This window comes from Pinus tabuliformis, chromosome 7 (genome assembly GCF_031772625.1).
Source record: "Pinus tabuliformis cultivar Carrire ecotype Pingquan chromosome 7, CPIR1, whole genome shotgun sequence".
Taxonomy (NCBI): Eukaryota; Viridiplantae; Streptophyta; class Pinopsida; order Pinales; family Pinaceae; genus Pinus; species Pinus tabuliformis.
Window position 1 is genome coordinate 1,166,477,076 of NC_142293.1, and position 18,507 is coordinate 1,166,495,582.

Below are 18,507 nucleotides of genomic sequence, written 5' to 3' on the forward strand. Positions count from 1 at the left end.
ATAGACAACACTGTTCTGACTGTTTCCATCCTTGCTACTGGTGCAAAGGTTTCATCAAAGTCTTTGCCTTGTTGCTGCTTGTAGCCTTTCACAACAAATCTTGCTTTGTGCCTGTCAATCTTGCCTTCAGCATTGATTTTGGTCTTATAGAGCCACTTAACTCCAAGGCATCTTTGCCTTCAGGGAGGTCCACTAACTGCCATGTTTTACTCTTCTCAATTGCACCAATTTCTTCATTCATTGCTTCAATCCATTTATCTTCATCTACAACATCTTCAAAATGAACTGGGTCATCAACATGACAATACAAAGCGAATAATGAATTCAGACCGGTATTGTTACTTACCTCTCCTTTTTCATAAATCTCATTCAGATTTTTGAATATTGGTCTTCTTGGTGTGCTTGGAGTTCCATCCGAACTTGAGGGTATTTCTGATCCCTGTGGTGTGCTTGGAGAAGCACTTCCTTGACTTCTCAAGGCTGTTCAAATTCCAGCTTGTGGTGTGGTTTGTTGTACTTGCTGTGGTGGAGGAGGAGCCACCAAGGAAGGATTATTTGCTTCTGTCCCTTCCTCTTCTTCTTCGTGAGACACAATTGTCTTCACATTCACTGTCTTCTCTAAGCTTCCATCCCAAGCTTCATCTTCAATGAACTGAACATCTCTGCTTACTATCAATTTCTTGGTGGATGGATTATAGAGTTTTTATGTTTTTGACTCATCACAATAGCCAATAAAGACACACTTCTCCCCCTTACTATCAAGATTCTTCCTTAGCTGATCCGGTACATGTGCATATGCTACACAACCGAATACTCTCATGTGAGTGACAGTTTTCTTTTGACCACTCCATGCTTCTTCTGGTATTTTGTTCATGACAGCTTTAGTTGGGCATCTATTCAATATGTAAACTGTGCAAGTAACAACTTCTGCCCAATACTCATGTGGCAAGGGTTTTGCCTTCAGCATACTTCTGACCATGTCAAGAATGGTCCTATTCTTTCTTTCAGCAACACCGTTTCGCTGAGTTGTATACCTCGCGGTGAACTGCTTTTGTATGCCATTCTCTATGCAAAAATGCAGAAAGTCTTTGGAGATGTACTCTCCTCCTCTATCTGTTCTGAGCACTTTGATATAATGCCCACACTACTTCTCAACAAGAGTTTTGAAGTGGCGAAATTTCTCAAACACTTCACTCTTCTGTTTCAGCATATACACCCATGTCTTTCTGGTATTTGCATCGGTCCACACACATCAGAGTGAACAATTTCTAAGGGTGCTTTTGCCCTTATACTCTTTCCTGTTGGGAAGCTTTCTTTGTGTTGCTTGCCCAAGATGCAGCCTTCACAAAGGCTGTCCAGATTATCAATCAATGGCACTCCCTTTACCATTCCCTTTCTATGCAACAGATTCAAGCCTCCAAAATTGAGATGTCCAAATCTCAAGTGCCACAACCAATTCTCATCTTTCACTTGTTCCTGAAAGACTTCTTGTGTTACAGCTGCAATGGTTCTTCCTTCCTTCAAATCTGCCCTGAGTTTGAGAGGAAACATTCTGTTGCTGGTCATCTACACGTGTACAATGATCTTCTTACTTGGAGGTATGTCTTTGATTGTACACATATCATATTTGAAGAACACATTGTAACCTTTGTCAATGAACTGTCCAATGCTCAAAAGATTACATTTCAGACCATGTACATAGTATACCTCTGGCATAATCATTTGTTCTCCATTTCTTCCTCGGATACTGACTCTGCCCTTACCCTTGACAGATATCATACTATTAGTTCCTGTTGTTACCTCAGATTTCACATTTTCATCCAGATTGGCAAACATTGCAATATTTCCAGTCATGTGATTACTACAACCTGAGTCTAAGAACCAAAAATCTTTTTGTTTGTCTTGTGCACTTTTACATGTTAACAACACAATCTTTGGATTCTTATCTTCTTCATTTGCAAAATTAGCATTCTGCCTACTATTCATGTCATTTTGTTTTTTCCTACATTCATTGGCATAGTGCCCATATTTCTTACAATAATGACGTTGGACTTGGGATTTGTCATACCTTTGTCCATGAGCTCGCTGTTTGCTTGAACCTTCATCTTGGTTCTGATTGCAGCTCCTTCCGCTTGTGCTTGTAGGATTATTTATGCATTTGTTTTGGCTTCTTCCACAACCTCTGTTATTTGCTCTGCCTCGACCTTTTCCTTGGCCGAAAGACATCTAAGTCTTGAATGCTTGCTCAAAAGAGGAATCTGTTCCTCTACTCAGTTTGTGTTCATGAGACATAAGAGAAGCACTCAGTTCATCTACTGTGAACTGTGAGAGATCCTTTGTTTCTTCTACTACTACCACAACAACTTCAAACCTCGACAGTAAACATCTCAAGATCTTCTCTACAATCCTTCTTTCTTCAAGAATCTCACCATGAGACCTTATCTAGGTTATCAACCCAATAACCTGAGTGAAGAATGAATCTATTGTATCAGATTCCTTCATGCTGAGTGTTTGAAAGCCTCTCCTCAACATCTGCAACTTTGCAGTCTTCACCTTCTCCATGCTTTGATAGGAAGTTTTGAGAATATCCCATGCCTCCTTGGATTTTGTTGCTACTGCAATCCATGGAAAAACACTTTCATGTACTGATTGGAAGAGAAAAAAGAGGGCTTTGGCATCCTTCTTCCTGTCTCTCTTCAACTGGTCTCTTTCTGCTACTGTCAAAGCATCCAATGTTGTTGCATCTGTAGGTTCAGCATAGCCAGTTTCAACCAGCTCCCATATTCCTTGAGAAGCAAGCAATGCTTTCATTGTTATGGACCAATAACTGTGATTCTTCCCATTAAACTGTGGCAGTTGGGAATTTGTCAAAACAGTTCCAGCATTTGCTATCTTAACCTGTATAAGTAAATAAGAGATACTGACTGTATAATTAAAAACAAGCAAAAATATTTCTCTGTTGGAGAAAATATGCTCAATAAGCTTCCTACAGCTCCTACAGTTAAAAAACAAACTCTCTTTTTGACTCAGTGAGTGCTTAGACTAGCTCTGGTACCATGTTGGAAATTTCTGATAATTTAGAACAAAACAGAGGAAGCAAAGTTCCTCAACTCAACACAAAGAAATGAGATAAATCTGGACAAATAAGATATGGAGAAAGGCTTTGTTTTTATTAACCATAAAAATGACAATAAAAATTACAAACTTCTTCAGAACTACAGTTCTAGAATAACTAAAAACTCCATACTCTGTTTTTACAAACTCTATTTTTTAACACAGATTCGTGTTTCAGCATCTAGCAGACAGTTGCTGAAACACCAGTTTCAACCACACAGTCTGTTGCTGAAACACATAGACAGTTGTAGAAACAGCCTGTAGAATGCATTGCTGCTCCAAACACAGCAACTCTGTTTTCTTGTTGTTTTCTCTACTCTGCCTTCTTCTCTGTCTTTTTCTATTTCTCAAACTCTCTCACATTCTTCTAACTTAAAAAAGAACTGGTGTTCATTACATTTATATGTTAAAAACATATTTGACTTTAAATAATAAAATAATACAAATATCTTCTAAAGCTTATCTACGTATTGAATGCAGCAAGCGGTGATGCCTTTTGAAGAAATGAAGTCGGCTGTTGCAGGGGAATTTAATTCTGAAAATTTAATGCGCAGTAATGTGAAAAATATCAAGCACGACTTTGAGGCATCCAACAGTCTGTAATATCTACAACAAATCATATTTTTGTCCAGCTGTTTATGTTGGAGTTGGAATTAAATTCCAACATATAGCAATAGCAAACAATAATGGGGAGATTCGTTAGATTTAGTTTCCCCGCACATGATCAACTACAGGGAAGGCTCCAGCCCAAATAAGAAGGGAACTCTTAGATAAATGAAGTTGATAAAACAATACTAGAAGTGGGGTTTACTGATAAGTACAGTGACAAAGATGATAATTACAGTGACAAAGATGTCAAAAAGTATGCATGCATACACCGTGCAAGTAACTCCATTAGAGTACGAACAAGGCCAAATAGACGGGTAACGGTACCAAAAGCTCTATGGATCCTTAATCTTGACCTATAGGAGATGGCGGAGAGAGAAAATAATTACCATGACAGCCAATGGGAGAGGCATACATGTAGGTACCAAACACCATACAGAAAAGGCCGTGAATTAACAAACATTTCTAGTGCCTGTGCGGCAACGTGGGACCAAGCACCACTACGGTAGGCATGGAGAAGGGAATGCCAAACAAGAAAAGGGAAGGTCTCTTACCCACGACTCTTTATGGAAAATATGACAATTTATATGAAAATCCTTAATGTAATCATAACGGTCCATCACGTTATACGACCAATCCGTTCATTTATTAAAATTTACCGAAACCATTTCCACAGATTGAAATAGGTCCGTTCATTTAATAAAAATTTTAAATTTACCGAAACTACTTCCAGAGATTGAAATAGGTCAACTTAGTGTTTAATTGAAAAAAAAAAAAAAAAAAATTACTTTAAAAATATATTTTACCATACTACTATAATATTTTAAGATATTAACTCTACTATTTACATAATAATTATCATACTACTATAATATTTTAGGATATTACATGTCTACCATTTAATCATAAATTTAAAATTGTGGAAATCTGATTAGAAATAAACATACCCATAAACAAAACATAACACAAATAGTATGTCCATCAAATCGTGGTATAGCAACAATTAGTTTTAGAAAAATTAACATACCCGTACACATGACTATACCAGTAATGACGAGAGTATATAGCAACCAGTAATTAAGATAGTATATAGCAACAATTAGTTTTAAAAGAATTAGACATATTTATACAGCATTTTCACATAAAGTAAATTGCGGCAGGTTCGATGTAAATATCAGCCATCGGATTTTCACTCAACAATAATTGGAGATATTTCTTATAATATATAAAGAATATTTAGTTGAAAACATTTATTTTACAACATATAAGGAAAACAAACCCAGCCATGACCATATCAATGCTAATCACATCACGTACCAAGCTCTCAAGTTCATGTGTGGAAGGCGGGTAGTCTTGGCATTACACAAAAATAAGATCAAGAAATGGTTAGCGTGTCCTACCACTTTATTTTAATTAACTAATAAACCCCAACATTTTAAGTGTGGCTGTTTTTCCTCCGCTCTGGTTGCTTCTTCCGACCCACATATCTACTTGAAGGGACATTGGTTGACGTCAACCACTGAGTGTTTTTCAGTGAAATTGAAATTTTCGTTAGATTCATCTGTATTCTTTGCATATGCTCTCCCATCACCATAGAGCTGATTCGATCTCCTGCTCTCCATAAAGCGCTGAATCCGATTCAATGATTCTTTCACAGTAAGATCGGTCATATTGGCAAAACAGAAGCTAAACCACCCAGGCTCGCTGCAGTGGCAAGAAGAACCAGGAGAAACATTTAAACCAATCTTTTTTAAGATTATCTTCCACAGTCGAATCTCTCCTTCTTCGCTACATGATTGCAGAAGATGTCTGAGATCCACCCAGCAGAACAAACCCGCGTTGCTATTCAGGTAATTGATGCCAGCCACACGCAGACCAGAAACCAACATTTCATGTCTTTTCCGTAACCTCCTACTATTCTTGTCGGGAATTTCTAGTGATTCCAAACAAAATACAATGGAAAAAAAAAAATCCTCTGTTTCCACTGTTGAGAATTTTCTGATAAATTCTGAAACAACAAAAAAAATATGAACAAAGAGTAATACTTTGCTTTCAGGATTTTTGATAATTCAAAAACATAAGAACAGATCATAAAATAATACTCTACTTTCCCTCAGGATCAAAAATTGATCAAAATAATACTCTGTTTCAATACAGCGAAAACAGAAAAAAAAATCGCTTTGCTGTAACTGGTGTTGCAGCAACGCAGTTTTTTTCAGTTGCTGTAACTTGTGTTGCAGCAACGCTGTTCGTGGTGTTGCAGCAGCGTAAATTTTTGACGTCAAGTATTTTTTTGAGTTACGGTGTAACAGCAACGGTGATTTGACGTGAACCACTTTTGGTGTAACAGCAACGGGGATTTTTGACGCAATAACTTTTGGTGTAACAGCAATGGAGATTTTTGACGTCAAGCCTATTTTTGACTTACGGTGTAACAGCAACGCTCACAAAAAAACTTCTATTTATAAAAATAAACTAACTGATAAAACTAAGTCTTCCTCACATAGAGGGATCTTCACAACTCTTATTACAAAACATCTTCCTCTTAACAGAGGGATTTACCAATCTATGCTAAAGAGCATCTTCCTCTTTAACAGAGGGATTTACCAGTCTATGCTAAAAAGCATCTTCCTCTTGATAGAAGGATTCACCAAACACTATGCTTAAAAATCACCTTCCTCTTGACAGAGGGATTCACCAAGGAACACTTATGTTCCACACAAATAACATTTACCTCTTAACAGAGGAATTCCAACATGCCTGCTTCATAGGCACTTCAATCTGTCCAAATTGACATTGTTGTGTCTTCTTGATATTTTACACAGACGTGTGTAAAACTTTCAATACATTTATGCTGTTGCATATACAGCTGTCTCACCACTGCTTGTCTCAGCAACTCTCTCTCTTAGCACTGTTGTCTCAATACTGTGTCTCAGTACTGCTGTTTCAGCATCTCTGTCTCAGCACTCTGTTTCAGCAACTCTATCTCAGCAACTCTATCTCAGCACTACTGTTTCAGCATCTTTGTCTCACAGCAAACAATCTTAAAACAAAAAACATTCAAATCTGCACTGTTGTGCATTTCACTGTTCTGGAAATATTTTTCTTCACGCTGCTGCGTGCTCTCATCTTCTCTCTATATATTTCCCCTGTTTCTATTTCTATTTCTGTTTATGCTTCTATTCTTTCTTCACTGCTGTGTCTACATTTTATAGTGTGGGAATGGGTCATCACTGCTTTAATTTGCTGATGAAGTTTTTGCTGTACTCTGCTGCTCATAATGAATAAAATCTGATCTTTTTGACATTCTGCTGTGCTTCTTGAGTCGGTTATGTGGAAACCCATAACTGATAAATGTTGCGTTGGCTCGAGGCTGGTTCTTTTCAGTTTCAGCCGTTCTGCTCATTAATACAGTTGTTGAGAAGTAATGATGTAGCACTGGATCTGATCTTTCCTCCTTCGGGAACTCAAAAATAATTAAAGAGTGAAAAGATGGTAATGGCTGTGGCTTAAAAGATCAGGAATAAATGTGGGGCGCCGGATCAGGACAAATGAATAAAATAGCTGCTGTTGTTCAACTGTTCATTGCAGTTCTACCGCAGATACGACGACTCTTTTATAAGTCCTCTATTGCAGCTCGCTGATGCGATATCGGGGATCACTCATCGGCGATGTCCCGCATCGCTGCTGCTACACAGCAGTTGGAATTAATATTCCAACACTCCCCTTTTAATTTCAACTGCTGGGCGTTCAATCATACCCAGACATTTCATCAAAAACTCAAAACTTTTATGATCCAATTGTTTGGTCAGAATATCAGCAACCTGCTCCTTCTCTGTTGTCATGGGAGATTTAATTCCATATCTCTTCCTTATAAGAAGATCTTTATCAAAGAATGACTGTTAATACAGTTCAGCAATAATGATAAAAAATTACAGGCTCCCCTTTAGTATATGCATTATCTTCTTTCGGCAGAATCTTCTCAAAAGAAACTTAGATCGGCTGGAGAGCTCAAGGGACTTTCGGACTGTATTTTCTTCCTTCTCCATACTTGTGTAACATTCTTCTTTTGCATGGGTCTAGCTTGTATAAAGGCCCATGTCAAGTTACAGTCACGTGCCATATGCCCAATGTTATGACACTTGAAGCATTCAACATTGTTCACGAATAAAAATTCATGATTTCTTCTTGCAAAATTGTTTCTTGGAGATTGTCGGAGACTACAATATCTATTTCTATGAAATGCTCTACAGTCTTTTGCCATATCACCAAAGTTTTAACAAGAATAACAATAACCAAAAAATGAACTTTGATACCTGGTATATGGAGGTTTCCTTGATGTACTTCCGAAGCCTTTCTGCCTTGAAATTCTTTGCTGATAACCATTCCCTCTCGCATCTTTGTCGTCGGTAGCATTTCTTCTTGGAGCTAGTTTTCTACTTGGAGTAGGATTTCTTCTATTGTAGCCTTGATTTTGCTCCTTGCCTTTGCTAGAACTAGGGCCATCATAATTTCTTTCTGCCTTCTTCACATCTCCTTTGCTTAAAGCATTTTCATTCTTGTTTGTGGGTTCACATACATACCCGAGTCATGATCTATCATATGGAGATCTGTGATAGCTGAGCATATCATCCAAGGCTCGAGAGCTCTTCAAGATTTTGTTCATCCCTTCAACCTTTTTTCTAAGGAGGACAATCTCTTCTTCCAATCTTTCACACTCATCATTCTTCTTTGTAAGTTGTTCCTCAGTTTCTTCCTTGCTACGAGTAGTTTCAGCTGCTACTACTTTAAGAGAGATAATATCTGACTTCATTTTGGAGATTTCTTCATTCTTTGCTTGACTGCTCTCCATTCTCTTCTCAGCTTCTTGTGCCTGCTTCCTGGCTTCTTGTAATTCAGCCTTAAGAGAGGAGACCTCTGCCTTGTACTGTCCAATCTCTTCTACAAGTTTGTTCACTCTCTTGTGCCTTTGTTCAAGTTGACTTGACAAGATATCTTCCTGCTTCTTTGCTTTATTCAACTGATTTGTCATGGATATGACTTCTTCATGATGCTTCCTTTTGCATTGATCAAGTTCCTTCTTAAGCTTGGCGAGCTCTTCATCCCTTTGTTTTACTTGAAGCTTGATGAGGTCAACCTTCTCATTTTCAGCTTCTATGATGGGTTCATAATTTCCTTCTTGACTGATTGTCGTGGTCAGTGCTCCCTTTGCATGAAGGTCATGAAGTCTGTCCCACATGTCCTTTGCTGATGAATATTTTCCTATATTCTTCTTTAAAAAATCAGGCAGCCCATCCAAGATTGTCTTTGCTGCTTGCATTGTGCTCCTTAGATTCTCTATCCATCTTACTATCATCAATTACTGATTCCCAAATTTCAATCCCTTGAGACTGTAAGACAGTCGTCATTTTTATTTCCCACATATCAAAATTTCCATTAAACCTTGAAACCTCAAATAGAATGCTTTCAAGTTGATTGTCTTCTATTTTGGGAGTAGAGGGAGACACATTCTTATCAGGATTGGTGACTTTCTTCTTTGACCTTGCCATTTTACTGAGTATCTTGAAATAACTGATTGTTTCTTCAACAGCAACACAGAAAATTAATCTGAAAAATACTTGGACAACATTTTCACTATGCTGGATAATTTGCTGTAGCAAGAAATCTTCTTTCAGCTTCTTTGATGTCTTAAAAGAGCCTGGACAAGCTCTGATACCATGTTGGGAATTTCTGGTGGTTCCAAACAAAATACAGTGGAAAAAAAAATCATTTGTTTCCACTGTTGAGAATTTTCTGATAAATTCCAAAAAAAATAAAATATATGAACAAAGAGTAATACTCTGTTTTCAGGATTTTTGATAATTCAAAAACACAAGAACAAAGCATAAAATAATACTCTACTTTGCCTCAGGATAAAAAATTGATCAAAATAATACTCTGTTTCAATACAGCGAAAACAGAAAAAAAAAAATCGCTTTGCTGTAACTAGTGTTGTAGCAACACAGTTTTTTTCAGTCGTTGTAACTTGTGTTGCAGCAACGCTGTTCGTGGTGTTGCAGCAACGTAAATTTTTGACGTCAAGTATTTTTTTGAGTTACGGTGTAACAACAACGGTGATTTGACGTCAACCACTTTTGGTGTAACAGCAACGGGGATTTTTGACGCAATAACTTTTGGTGTAACAGCAATGGAGATTTTTGACGTCAAGCCTATTTTTGACTTACGGTGCAACAACAACTCTCAGAAAGAAACTTCTATTTATAAAAATAAACTAACTGATAAAACTAAGTCTTGCTCACATAGAGGGGTCTTCACAACTCCTATTACAAAACATCTTCCTCTTAACAGAGGGATTTACCAATCTATGCTAAAGAGCATCTTCCTCTTTAACAGAGGGATTTACCAGTCTATGCTGAAAAGCATCTTCCTCTTGATAGAAGGATTCACCAAACACTATGCTTAAAAAGCACCTTCCTCTTGACAGAGGGATTCACCAAGGAACACTTATGTTCCACACAAATAACATTTACCTCTTAATAGAGGAATTCCAACATGCCTGCTTTAGAGGCACTTCAATCTGTCCAAATTGACATTGTTGTGTCTGCTTGATATTTTACACTGCCGTGTGTAAAACTTTCAATACATTTATGCTGTTGCATATACAGCTGTCTCAGCACTGCTTGTCTCAGCAACTCTCTCTCTCAGCACTGTTGTCTCAGCACTGTGTCTCAGTACTGCTGTTTCAGCATCTCTGTCTCAGCACTCTGTTTCAGCAACTCTATCTCAGCAACTCTATCTCAGCACTATTGTTTCAGCATCTCTGTCTCACAGCAAACAATCTTAAAACAAAAAACATTCAAATCTGCACTGCTGTGCATTTCACTATTCTGGAAATATTTTTCTTCACGCTGCTGCGTGCTCTCATCTGCTCTCTATATATTTCCCCTGTTTCTATTTCTATTTATGTTTATGCTTCTATTCTTTCTTCACTGTTGTGTCTGCATTTTATAGTGCGGGAAAGGGTCATCACCACTTTAACTTGCTGATGAAGTTTCTGCTCTACTCTGCTGCTCATAATGAATAAAATCTGATCTTTCTGACATTCTGCTGTGCTTCTTGAGTTGGTTATGTGCAAACCCATAACTGATAAATGCTGTGTCGGCTCGAGGCTGGTTCTTTTCTGTTTCAGTCGTTCTGCTCATTAATACAGTTGTTGAGAAGTAATGGTGTAGCGCTGGATCTGATCTTTCCTCCTTCGGGAACTCAAAAATAATTAAAGTGTTAAAAGATGGTAATGGCGGTGGCATAAAAGATCAGGAATAAATGTGGGGCGCCGGATCAGGACAAATGAATAAAATAGCTGCTGTTGTTCAACTGTTCATTGCAGTTCTACCGCAGATATGACGACTCTTTTGTAAGTCCTCTATTGCGGCTCGCTGATGCGATATCGACGATCACTAATCGGCGATATCCCGCATCGCTGCTGCTGCACAACAGTTGGAAATAATATTCCAACACTCCCCTTTTAATTTCAACTGCTGGGCGTTCAATCATACCCAGACATTTCATGAAAAACTCAAAACTTTTCTGATCCAATGGTTTGGTCAGAATATCAGCACCTGCTCCTTCTCTGTTGTCATGGGAGATTTAATTCCATATCTCTTTCTTATAAGAAGATCTTCATCAAAGAATGACTGTTAATACAGTTAAGCAATAATGATAAAAAATTACAGGCTCCCCTTTAGCATATGCATTATCTTCCTTCGGCAGAATCTTCTCAAAAGAAACTTAGATTGGCTGGAGAGCTCAAGGGACTTTTGGATTGTATTTTCTTCCTTCTCCATACTTGTGTAACTTTCTTCTTTTGCATGGGTATAGCTTGTGTAAAGGCCCATGTCAAGTTACAGTCACGTGCCATATGCCCAATGTTATGACACTTGAAGCATTCAACATTGTTCATGAATAAAAATTCATGATTTCTTCTTGCAAAATTGTTTCTTGGAGATTGTCGGAGACTACAACATCTATCTCTATGAAATGCTCTGCAGTCTTTTGTCATCTGAACAAAGTTTGAACAAGAATAACAATAACCAAAAAATGAACTTTGATACCTGGTATATGGAGGTTTCCTTGATGTACTTCCGAAGCCTTTCTACCTTGAAATTCTTTGTTGATAACCATTGCCTCTCGCATCTTTGTCGTCATTAGCATTTCTTCTTGGAGCAAGTTTTCTACTTGGAGTAGGATTTCTTCTATTGTAGCCTTGATTTTTCTCCTTGCCTTTGCTGGAACTAGGGCCATCACAATTTCTTTCTGCCTTCTTCACATCTCCTTTGCTTAAAGCATTTTCATTCTTGTTTGTGGGTTCACATACATACCTGAGTCCTGATTTATCATATGGAGATCTGTGATACCTGAGCATATCATCCAATGCTTGAGAGCTATTCAAGATTTTGTTCATCCCTTCAACCTTTTTTCTAAGGAGGACAATCTCTTCTTCCAATCTTTCACACTCATCATTCTTCTTTGTAAGTTGTTCCTCAGTTTCTTCCTTGCTACGAGTAGTTTCAGTTGCTACTACTTTAAGAGAGATAATATCTGACTTCATTTTGGAGATTTCTTCATTCTTTGCTTGACTGCTCTCCATTCTCTTCTCAGCTTCTTGTGCCTGCTTCCTGGCTTCTTGTAATTCAGCCTTAAGAGAGGAAACCTCTGCCTTCTACTGTCCAATCTCTTCTACAAGTTTGTTCACTCTGTTGTGCCTTTGTTCAAGTTGACTTCACAAGATATCTTCCTGCTTCTTTGCTTTATTCAAATGATTTGTCATGGATATGACTTCTTCATGATGCTTCCTTTTGCATTGATCAAGTTCCTTCTTAAGCTTGCCGAGCTCTTCATCCCTTTCTTTTACTTGAAGCTTGATGAGGTAAACCTTCTCATTTTCAGCTTCTATGATGGGTTCAAAATTTCCTTCTTGACTGATTGTCGTGGTCAGTGCTCCCTTTGCATGAAGGTCATGAAGTCTATCCCATATGTCCTTTGCTGATGAATGTTTTCCTATATTCTTCTTTAAAAAATCAGGCAACCCATCCAAGATTGTCTTTGCTGCTTTTGCATTGTGCTCCTTAGATTCTCTATCCATCTTCCTATCATCAATTACTGATTCCCAAATATCATCCCTTGAGACTGTAAGACAGTCCTCATTTTTATTTCCCACATATCAAAATTTCCATTAAACCTTGAAGCCTCAAATAGAATGCTTTCAAGTTGATTTTCTTCTATTTTGGGAGTAGAGGGAGACACATTCTTAGTAGGATTGGTGACTTTCTTCTTTGACCTTGCCATTTGACTGAGTATCTTAAAATAACTGATTGTTTCTTCAACAGCAACACAGAAAATTAATATGAAAAATACCTGGACAACGTTTCTACTATGCTGGATAATTTGCTGTAGCAAGAAATCTTCTTTCAACTTCTTTGATGTCTTCAAAGAGCCTGGACAAGCTCTGATACCATGTCGGGAATTTCTGGTGATTCCAAACAAAATACAGTGGAAAAAAAAATCCTCTGTTTCCACTGTTGAGAATTTTCTGATAAATTCCGAAACAACAAAAAAAATATGAACATAGAGTAATACTCTGTTTTCAGGATTTTTGATAATTCAAAAACACAGGAACAGAGCATAAAATAATACTCTACTTTGCCTCAGGATCAAAAATTGATCAAAATGATACTCTGTTTCAATACAGCGAAAACATAAAAAAAAAAATCGCTTTGCTGTAACTGGTGTTGCAGCAACGTTGTTTTTTTCAGTTGTTGTAACTTGTGTTGCAGCAACGCTGTTCGTGGTGTTGCAGCAACGTAAATTTTTGACGTCAAGTATTTTTTTGAGTTACGGTGTAACAACAACGGTGATTTGACGTCAACCACTTTTGGTGTAACAGCAACGGGGATTTTTGACGCAATAACTTTTGGTGTAACAGCAACAGAGATTTTTGACGTCAAGCCTATTTTTGACTTATGGTGTAACAGCAATGCTCAGAAAGAAACTTCTATTTATAAAAATAAACTAACTGATAAAACTAACTCTTCCTCACATAGAGGGATCTTCACAACTCCTATTACAAAACATCTTTCTCTTAACAGAGGGATTTACCAATCTATGCTAAAGAGCATCTTCCTCTTTAACAGAGGGATTTACCAGTCTATGCTGAAAAGTATCTTCCTCTTGATAGAAGGATTCACCAAACACTATGCTTAAAAAGCACCTTCCTCTTGAGAGAGGGATTCACCAAGGAACACTTATGTTCCATACAAATAACATTTACCTCTTAACAAAGGAATTCCAACATGCCTGCTTCAGAGGCACTTCAATCTGTCCAAATTGACATTGATGTGTCTACTTGATATTTTACACTGCCGTGTGTAAAACTTTCAATACATTTATGTTGTTGCATATACAGCTGTCTCAGCACTGCTTGTCTCAGCAACTCTCTCTCTCTTAGCACTGCTGTCTCAGCACTGTGTCTCAGTACTGCTGTTTCAGTGTCTCTGTCTCAGCACTCCGTTTCAGCAACTCTATCTCAGCAACTCTATCTCATCACTGTTGTTTCAGCATCTCTGTCTCACAGCAAACAATCTTAAAACAAAAAACATTCAAATCTGCACTGCTTTGCATTTCACTGTTCTGGAAATATTTTTCTTCACACTGCTGCGTGCTCTCATCTGCTCTCTATATATTTCCTCTATTTCTATTTCTATTTCTGTTTCTGCTTCTATTCTTTCTTCACTGCTGTGTCTGCATTTTATAGTGCGGGAAAGGGTCATCACCGCTTTAACTTGCTGATGAAGTTTTTGCTGTACTCTGCTGCTCATAATGAATAAAATCTGATCTTTCTGACATTCTGCTGTGCTTCTTGAGTCGGTTATGTGGAAACCCATAACTGATAAATTCGGCGTCGGCTCGAGGCTGGTTCTTTTCTATTTCAGCCGTTCTGCTCATTAATACAGTTGTTGAGAAGTAATGGTGTAGCACTGGATCTTATCTTTCCTCCTTCGGGAACTCAAAAATAATTAAAGAGTGAAAAGATGGTAATGGCGGTAGCTTAAAAGATCATGAATAAATGTGGGGCGCTGGATCAGGACAAATGAATAAAATAGTTGTTGCTGTTCAACTGTTCACTGGAGTTCTACCGCAGATACGCAGACTCTTTTGTAAGTCCTCTATTGTGGCTCGTTGATGCGATATCGGCGATCACTCATTGGCGATGTCCCGCATCGCTGCTGCTGCACAGTTGGAATAAATATTCCAACAATTCTCTGCTAAATATTTTCTTAAAAATTCCATGTCAGAGAGCATTGAGGCAATCAGGTGTTGTGTCTGTGAAGAATTCCATGTCGAAGAGCATTGAGGCAATCAGGTGTTGTGTCTGTGAAGAAACCAACGAGAAACAGGACATTCTACGAGAAGAGGTAACCACTGTATCGTTGTAGGAGTAAATGACTCTGACTCGGAAGCCCGGTAGTCCTAGGTCTTTTGACAGACTGTAAACAATATGAACACGCTCGCTCTGATAAATTTTATTGGTGGCCAAAATCTCGGCAATGCTTGTTAACTTTGGAGATGAATAGAGTGATCCCGAATAGATCTCGTCGCAGACAAGATGAATGTTCTTCTCCGACACAAAACCAAGCATCTTCCTTAGAGTGGTAGCGTCCATAGTTGTTCCTAATGGATTTGAAGGATTTGTTATTAAAAGACCCTTCACTTGTATATTTCGAGACCCGGCTTTCTGATAGGCCGCTTCAAGTGCAGGTATAGTTAGCTGAAAATCGTCATGGCTGCTGCAGTGTACAGGTATGAGCTCCACCCCCGTGCGCCATCTCAGATCTCTATCAAAACTGAAGTAACAAAAGCCTCATTCAGTTGCAACTTCATTTGAGAAGCAGAAGTTAATTATGTGATCATATATTTAGATTAAAATATTCTAATTAAGAATACCATAGCATAGCATGAAATTCAAGCACATAGAGATTGACAGTTACTAATCTAGTCATTGTTCCTAAGGTAGGAAACTTAATTCTTTCATGGGAACAGTTATTGACTTTATATTTAAAGGAATGCATTTTAGGTTGATTTAGAGAATATTTTGGAATTTAGAATTAAGTTAAGTTATTTGTATTTTAAATTAGCTCAGTTCTGCGACTTCAATTTATTTTACTTTGGGGTCCCATCCATTCTGAAATATTTTCTCAAATATACTACAAATCAACCATCTAGAAAAACATCACGGTCACTGTCTGTAAGATTCCAAGTATTCACGAAATCCACAATCTAGATAAGGATGCTTATCTACCCTGTGAGAAATATGAGGAAGGGGACGTCAATTAGTTCGCGTAGCTTGGCGTTACTAGAGTCATTATTCATTAACACTATATAGAAATGAGTTTACCCTGGGTAATATGGCGTTGGTACTAGAAAGGCTTCTCCAGGATCAGCCAGACAGAATGTCAGCACCTCGTGGGCTGCAGTTGCCCCTGCTGTGAGAACAATTCTATCTCTTTCAAAATTTGCGTTTCTTCCTCCAACTTCTTCCATAAACATCGCAATTGCCTGCGTCAACCATTCCTCACATTAATTAAATAAAGTAAATTACAGCTTTTTGTTTATAATTACCAGTAACGAAAGTTCAAGTTGTTAGACAACATGACAAGATTGTAAATTACAATATTCTACCTTTCTGCAATCAGGGAGGCCATGGTAATCTTGATAGAGAGCGATTCTCTTAAACTTTGACAAGCCATCCTCGGCACAAATCGATGCCTTTGGATGCGTATGTAGCCAGCTTTCTAGCAAGTCGAATGACAGCTGCAAGAAATATCAAACATGGTAAATATCATCCAATTCGAAGAACAGTTAAGTGTTTTGGGGCACAAATGTGTGTGAGAAATGATAGAATATGAACAGATATGTTATGTTATCTACCTGATTCTCTGCCAAACCCATTTGGATGATTCCAGAAGGGTTGTTTATTGGATGGTAGGGATTAGCATCGTACTCCTTCCAGCCGTCAAAATAGGGAGAGTCTTCCCCATGGGCTTTACACGTTGCCAACGATGAAAGGCGGGCTACTCTTGCAGGCAATCGCTTAGTACCTTCTTGTTGCTGCTGCATTGTTGGGCCGTCCATCGACATCGCCATATTGAAATGCTATCTACTTGATCTGCCGTGCTACGGTTGAACGAATGATACTCACGCAGAAGTTGAATCAATCGACGTGGTTGTGTATATGGAGAGCTTAGCTTTATATAACTTCTCCAACCTTATGACGATGAATAAGGACTCCTCAAAATACTATTGGAATTAAATGTTTAAGTTCAATGACAGTTTCCAGTTTATTTTTCCAATTATTTTTCTTCTCTGTTTTCCATTGTGTACGCCCCACACCATTCCAAAAACTGGAATTGTTTTCACTATCCAGTGGAGATTTGAATAATTCTGACATCTAGACAACGGATCTTTGCAAATATTTAATATTAACAGTTCGACAATACAACTTTCCAAAGATTTTGTTGAGATTTTCTGTTTGTAGCAAAATAGGAAAAATCTCAGCTGATGACAACAATAGAATTCAGGTCCTAGATTAACTCCAGGTTGTTGGGAGGGAGTTAATGCCTCCTATATTTGATGTGAGGGAGTTAATGAGGCTGTTAGATTCTCTATGCTATATAACAGGCAACCATTCGGATGGTTTGCTAAGAGGGTGAGAGTTTTATGAGGTTTTCATTATGTAATCTCCAATTTGATTAATAAATTCCTGATGCCTATGTTTGGTGGACGTAGCCCAGATTGGTTGGGTGAACCACGTTAAAAACTGTCTCTTATGTGCTTGATTGTTCTGCTGTGTTAAGTTTATTTAAGTTTCCTGTGCACCTGTACCAACAATTGGTATCAGAGCTCAAGGTGGAGCGTTGGCTATGCTGGAGCAGTGAGGGAGTTGTGCGGTATTACCTGGTGCGCTGGTCGACGATGGAGGTGCGGCGTTGATCTGTTAGCGCTGGCGGACTATGCAGGTGGTATGCTGTTGTGCGGTGCTGCCTGAAACTGGTGCGTTCACAGCCTCCGTGCGCTGAGTAACGGTATGTTCATTATTGCGTGGAGCTGTTTGTTTAAATATTGCTGGTGCGCTGTTAATTCATGCTGGTGCGCTGTTTTTTACATATTGCTGGTGCATAGTTGAACGCATATGGCTGGTGCATATTTGAATTGAGTGGTGCGTATTATTGGGGACTGTAACTCTTATTTTGAGTGAAGCTAAGGTTTTTAGTTTAAAAACCTGTTTAAAGATGCACGCTTTGTCATGGTCGGATTGGAATTGACATTGTATTCAAGGAACCAATAAAATCACAAGGATTGTATATATAACTGAGTGCTATCGTTTCAGAACTGTACTGCTTATATGACAGTGAGTGCTTATTACCTGCGCGGAGGTTTGATGATACTAAGGCTGTAACTTTGTTATGAATAGTAATATTACATTGCGCTGGAGAGATATACAAATGTTGTAAATACAAACGCTTCATTGCAATATATATGCGCTACAAATAAAGTGCAAACAAGAAACCTTTTTGTGTGAAGTGCCAAAGGGCAGTTTTTTTAAAGGCAAAAGTACAGAGGCATAGGCAGTTTGTTTTTTCTGTTGTGTAAAAACAAAGGCATAGGCAAATTTTTTTTGCTGGTTGGATATTGGAGATTATTGTCTTTTTTTTTGTTGATACAAAATGGCGA

General features: G+C 38.1%; 1 protein-coding gene across 1 annotated transcript; it reads right to left on the minus strand.

Annotated features, from left to right (window-relative positions):
- Window positions 1-5,207: 5,207 nt before the first annotated feature.
- Window positions 5,208-16,908, minus strand: LOC149251620 (1-aminocyclopropane-1-carboxylate synthase 7-like). Its single transcript, XM_089453940.1, has 7 exons — window positions 16,705-16,908; window positions 16,456-16,587; window positions 16,172-16,332; window positions 15,116-15,620; window positions 15,033-15,066; window positions 5,766-5,769; window positions 5,208-5,631 (listed from the first exon to the last, which is right to left on the minus strand). Exons 1-7 carry the CDS (start codon window positions 16,906-16,908, stop codon window positions 5,208-5,210), a joined length of 1,464 nt encoding a protein of 487 aa, XP_089310066.1.
- Between the last annotated feature and the right edge of the window lie 1,599 nt (window positions 16,909-18,507).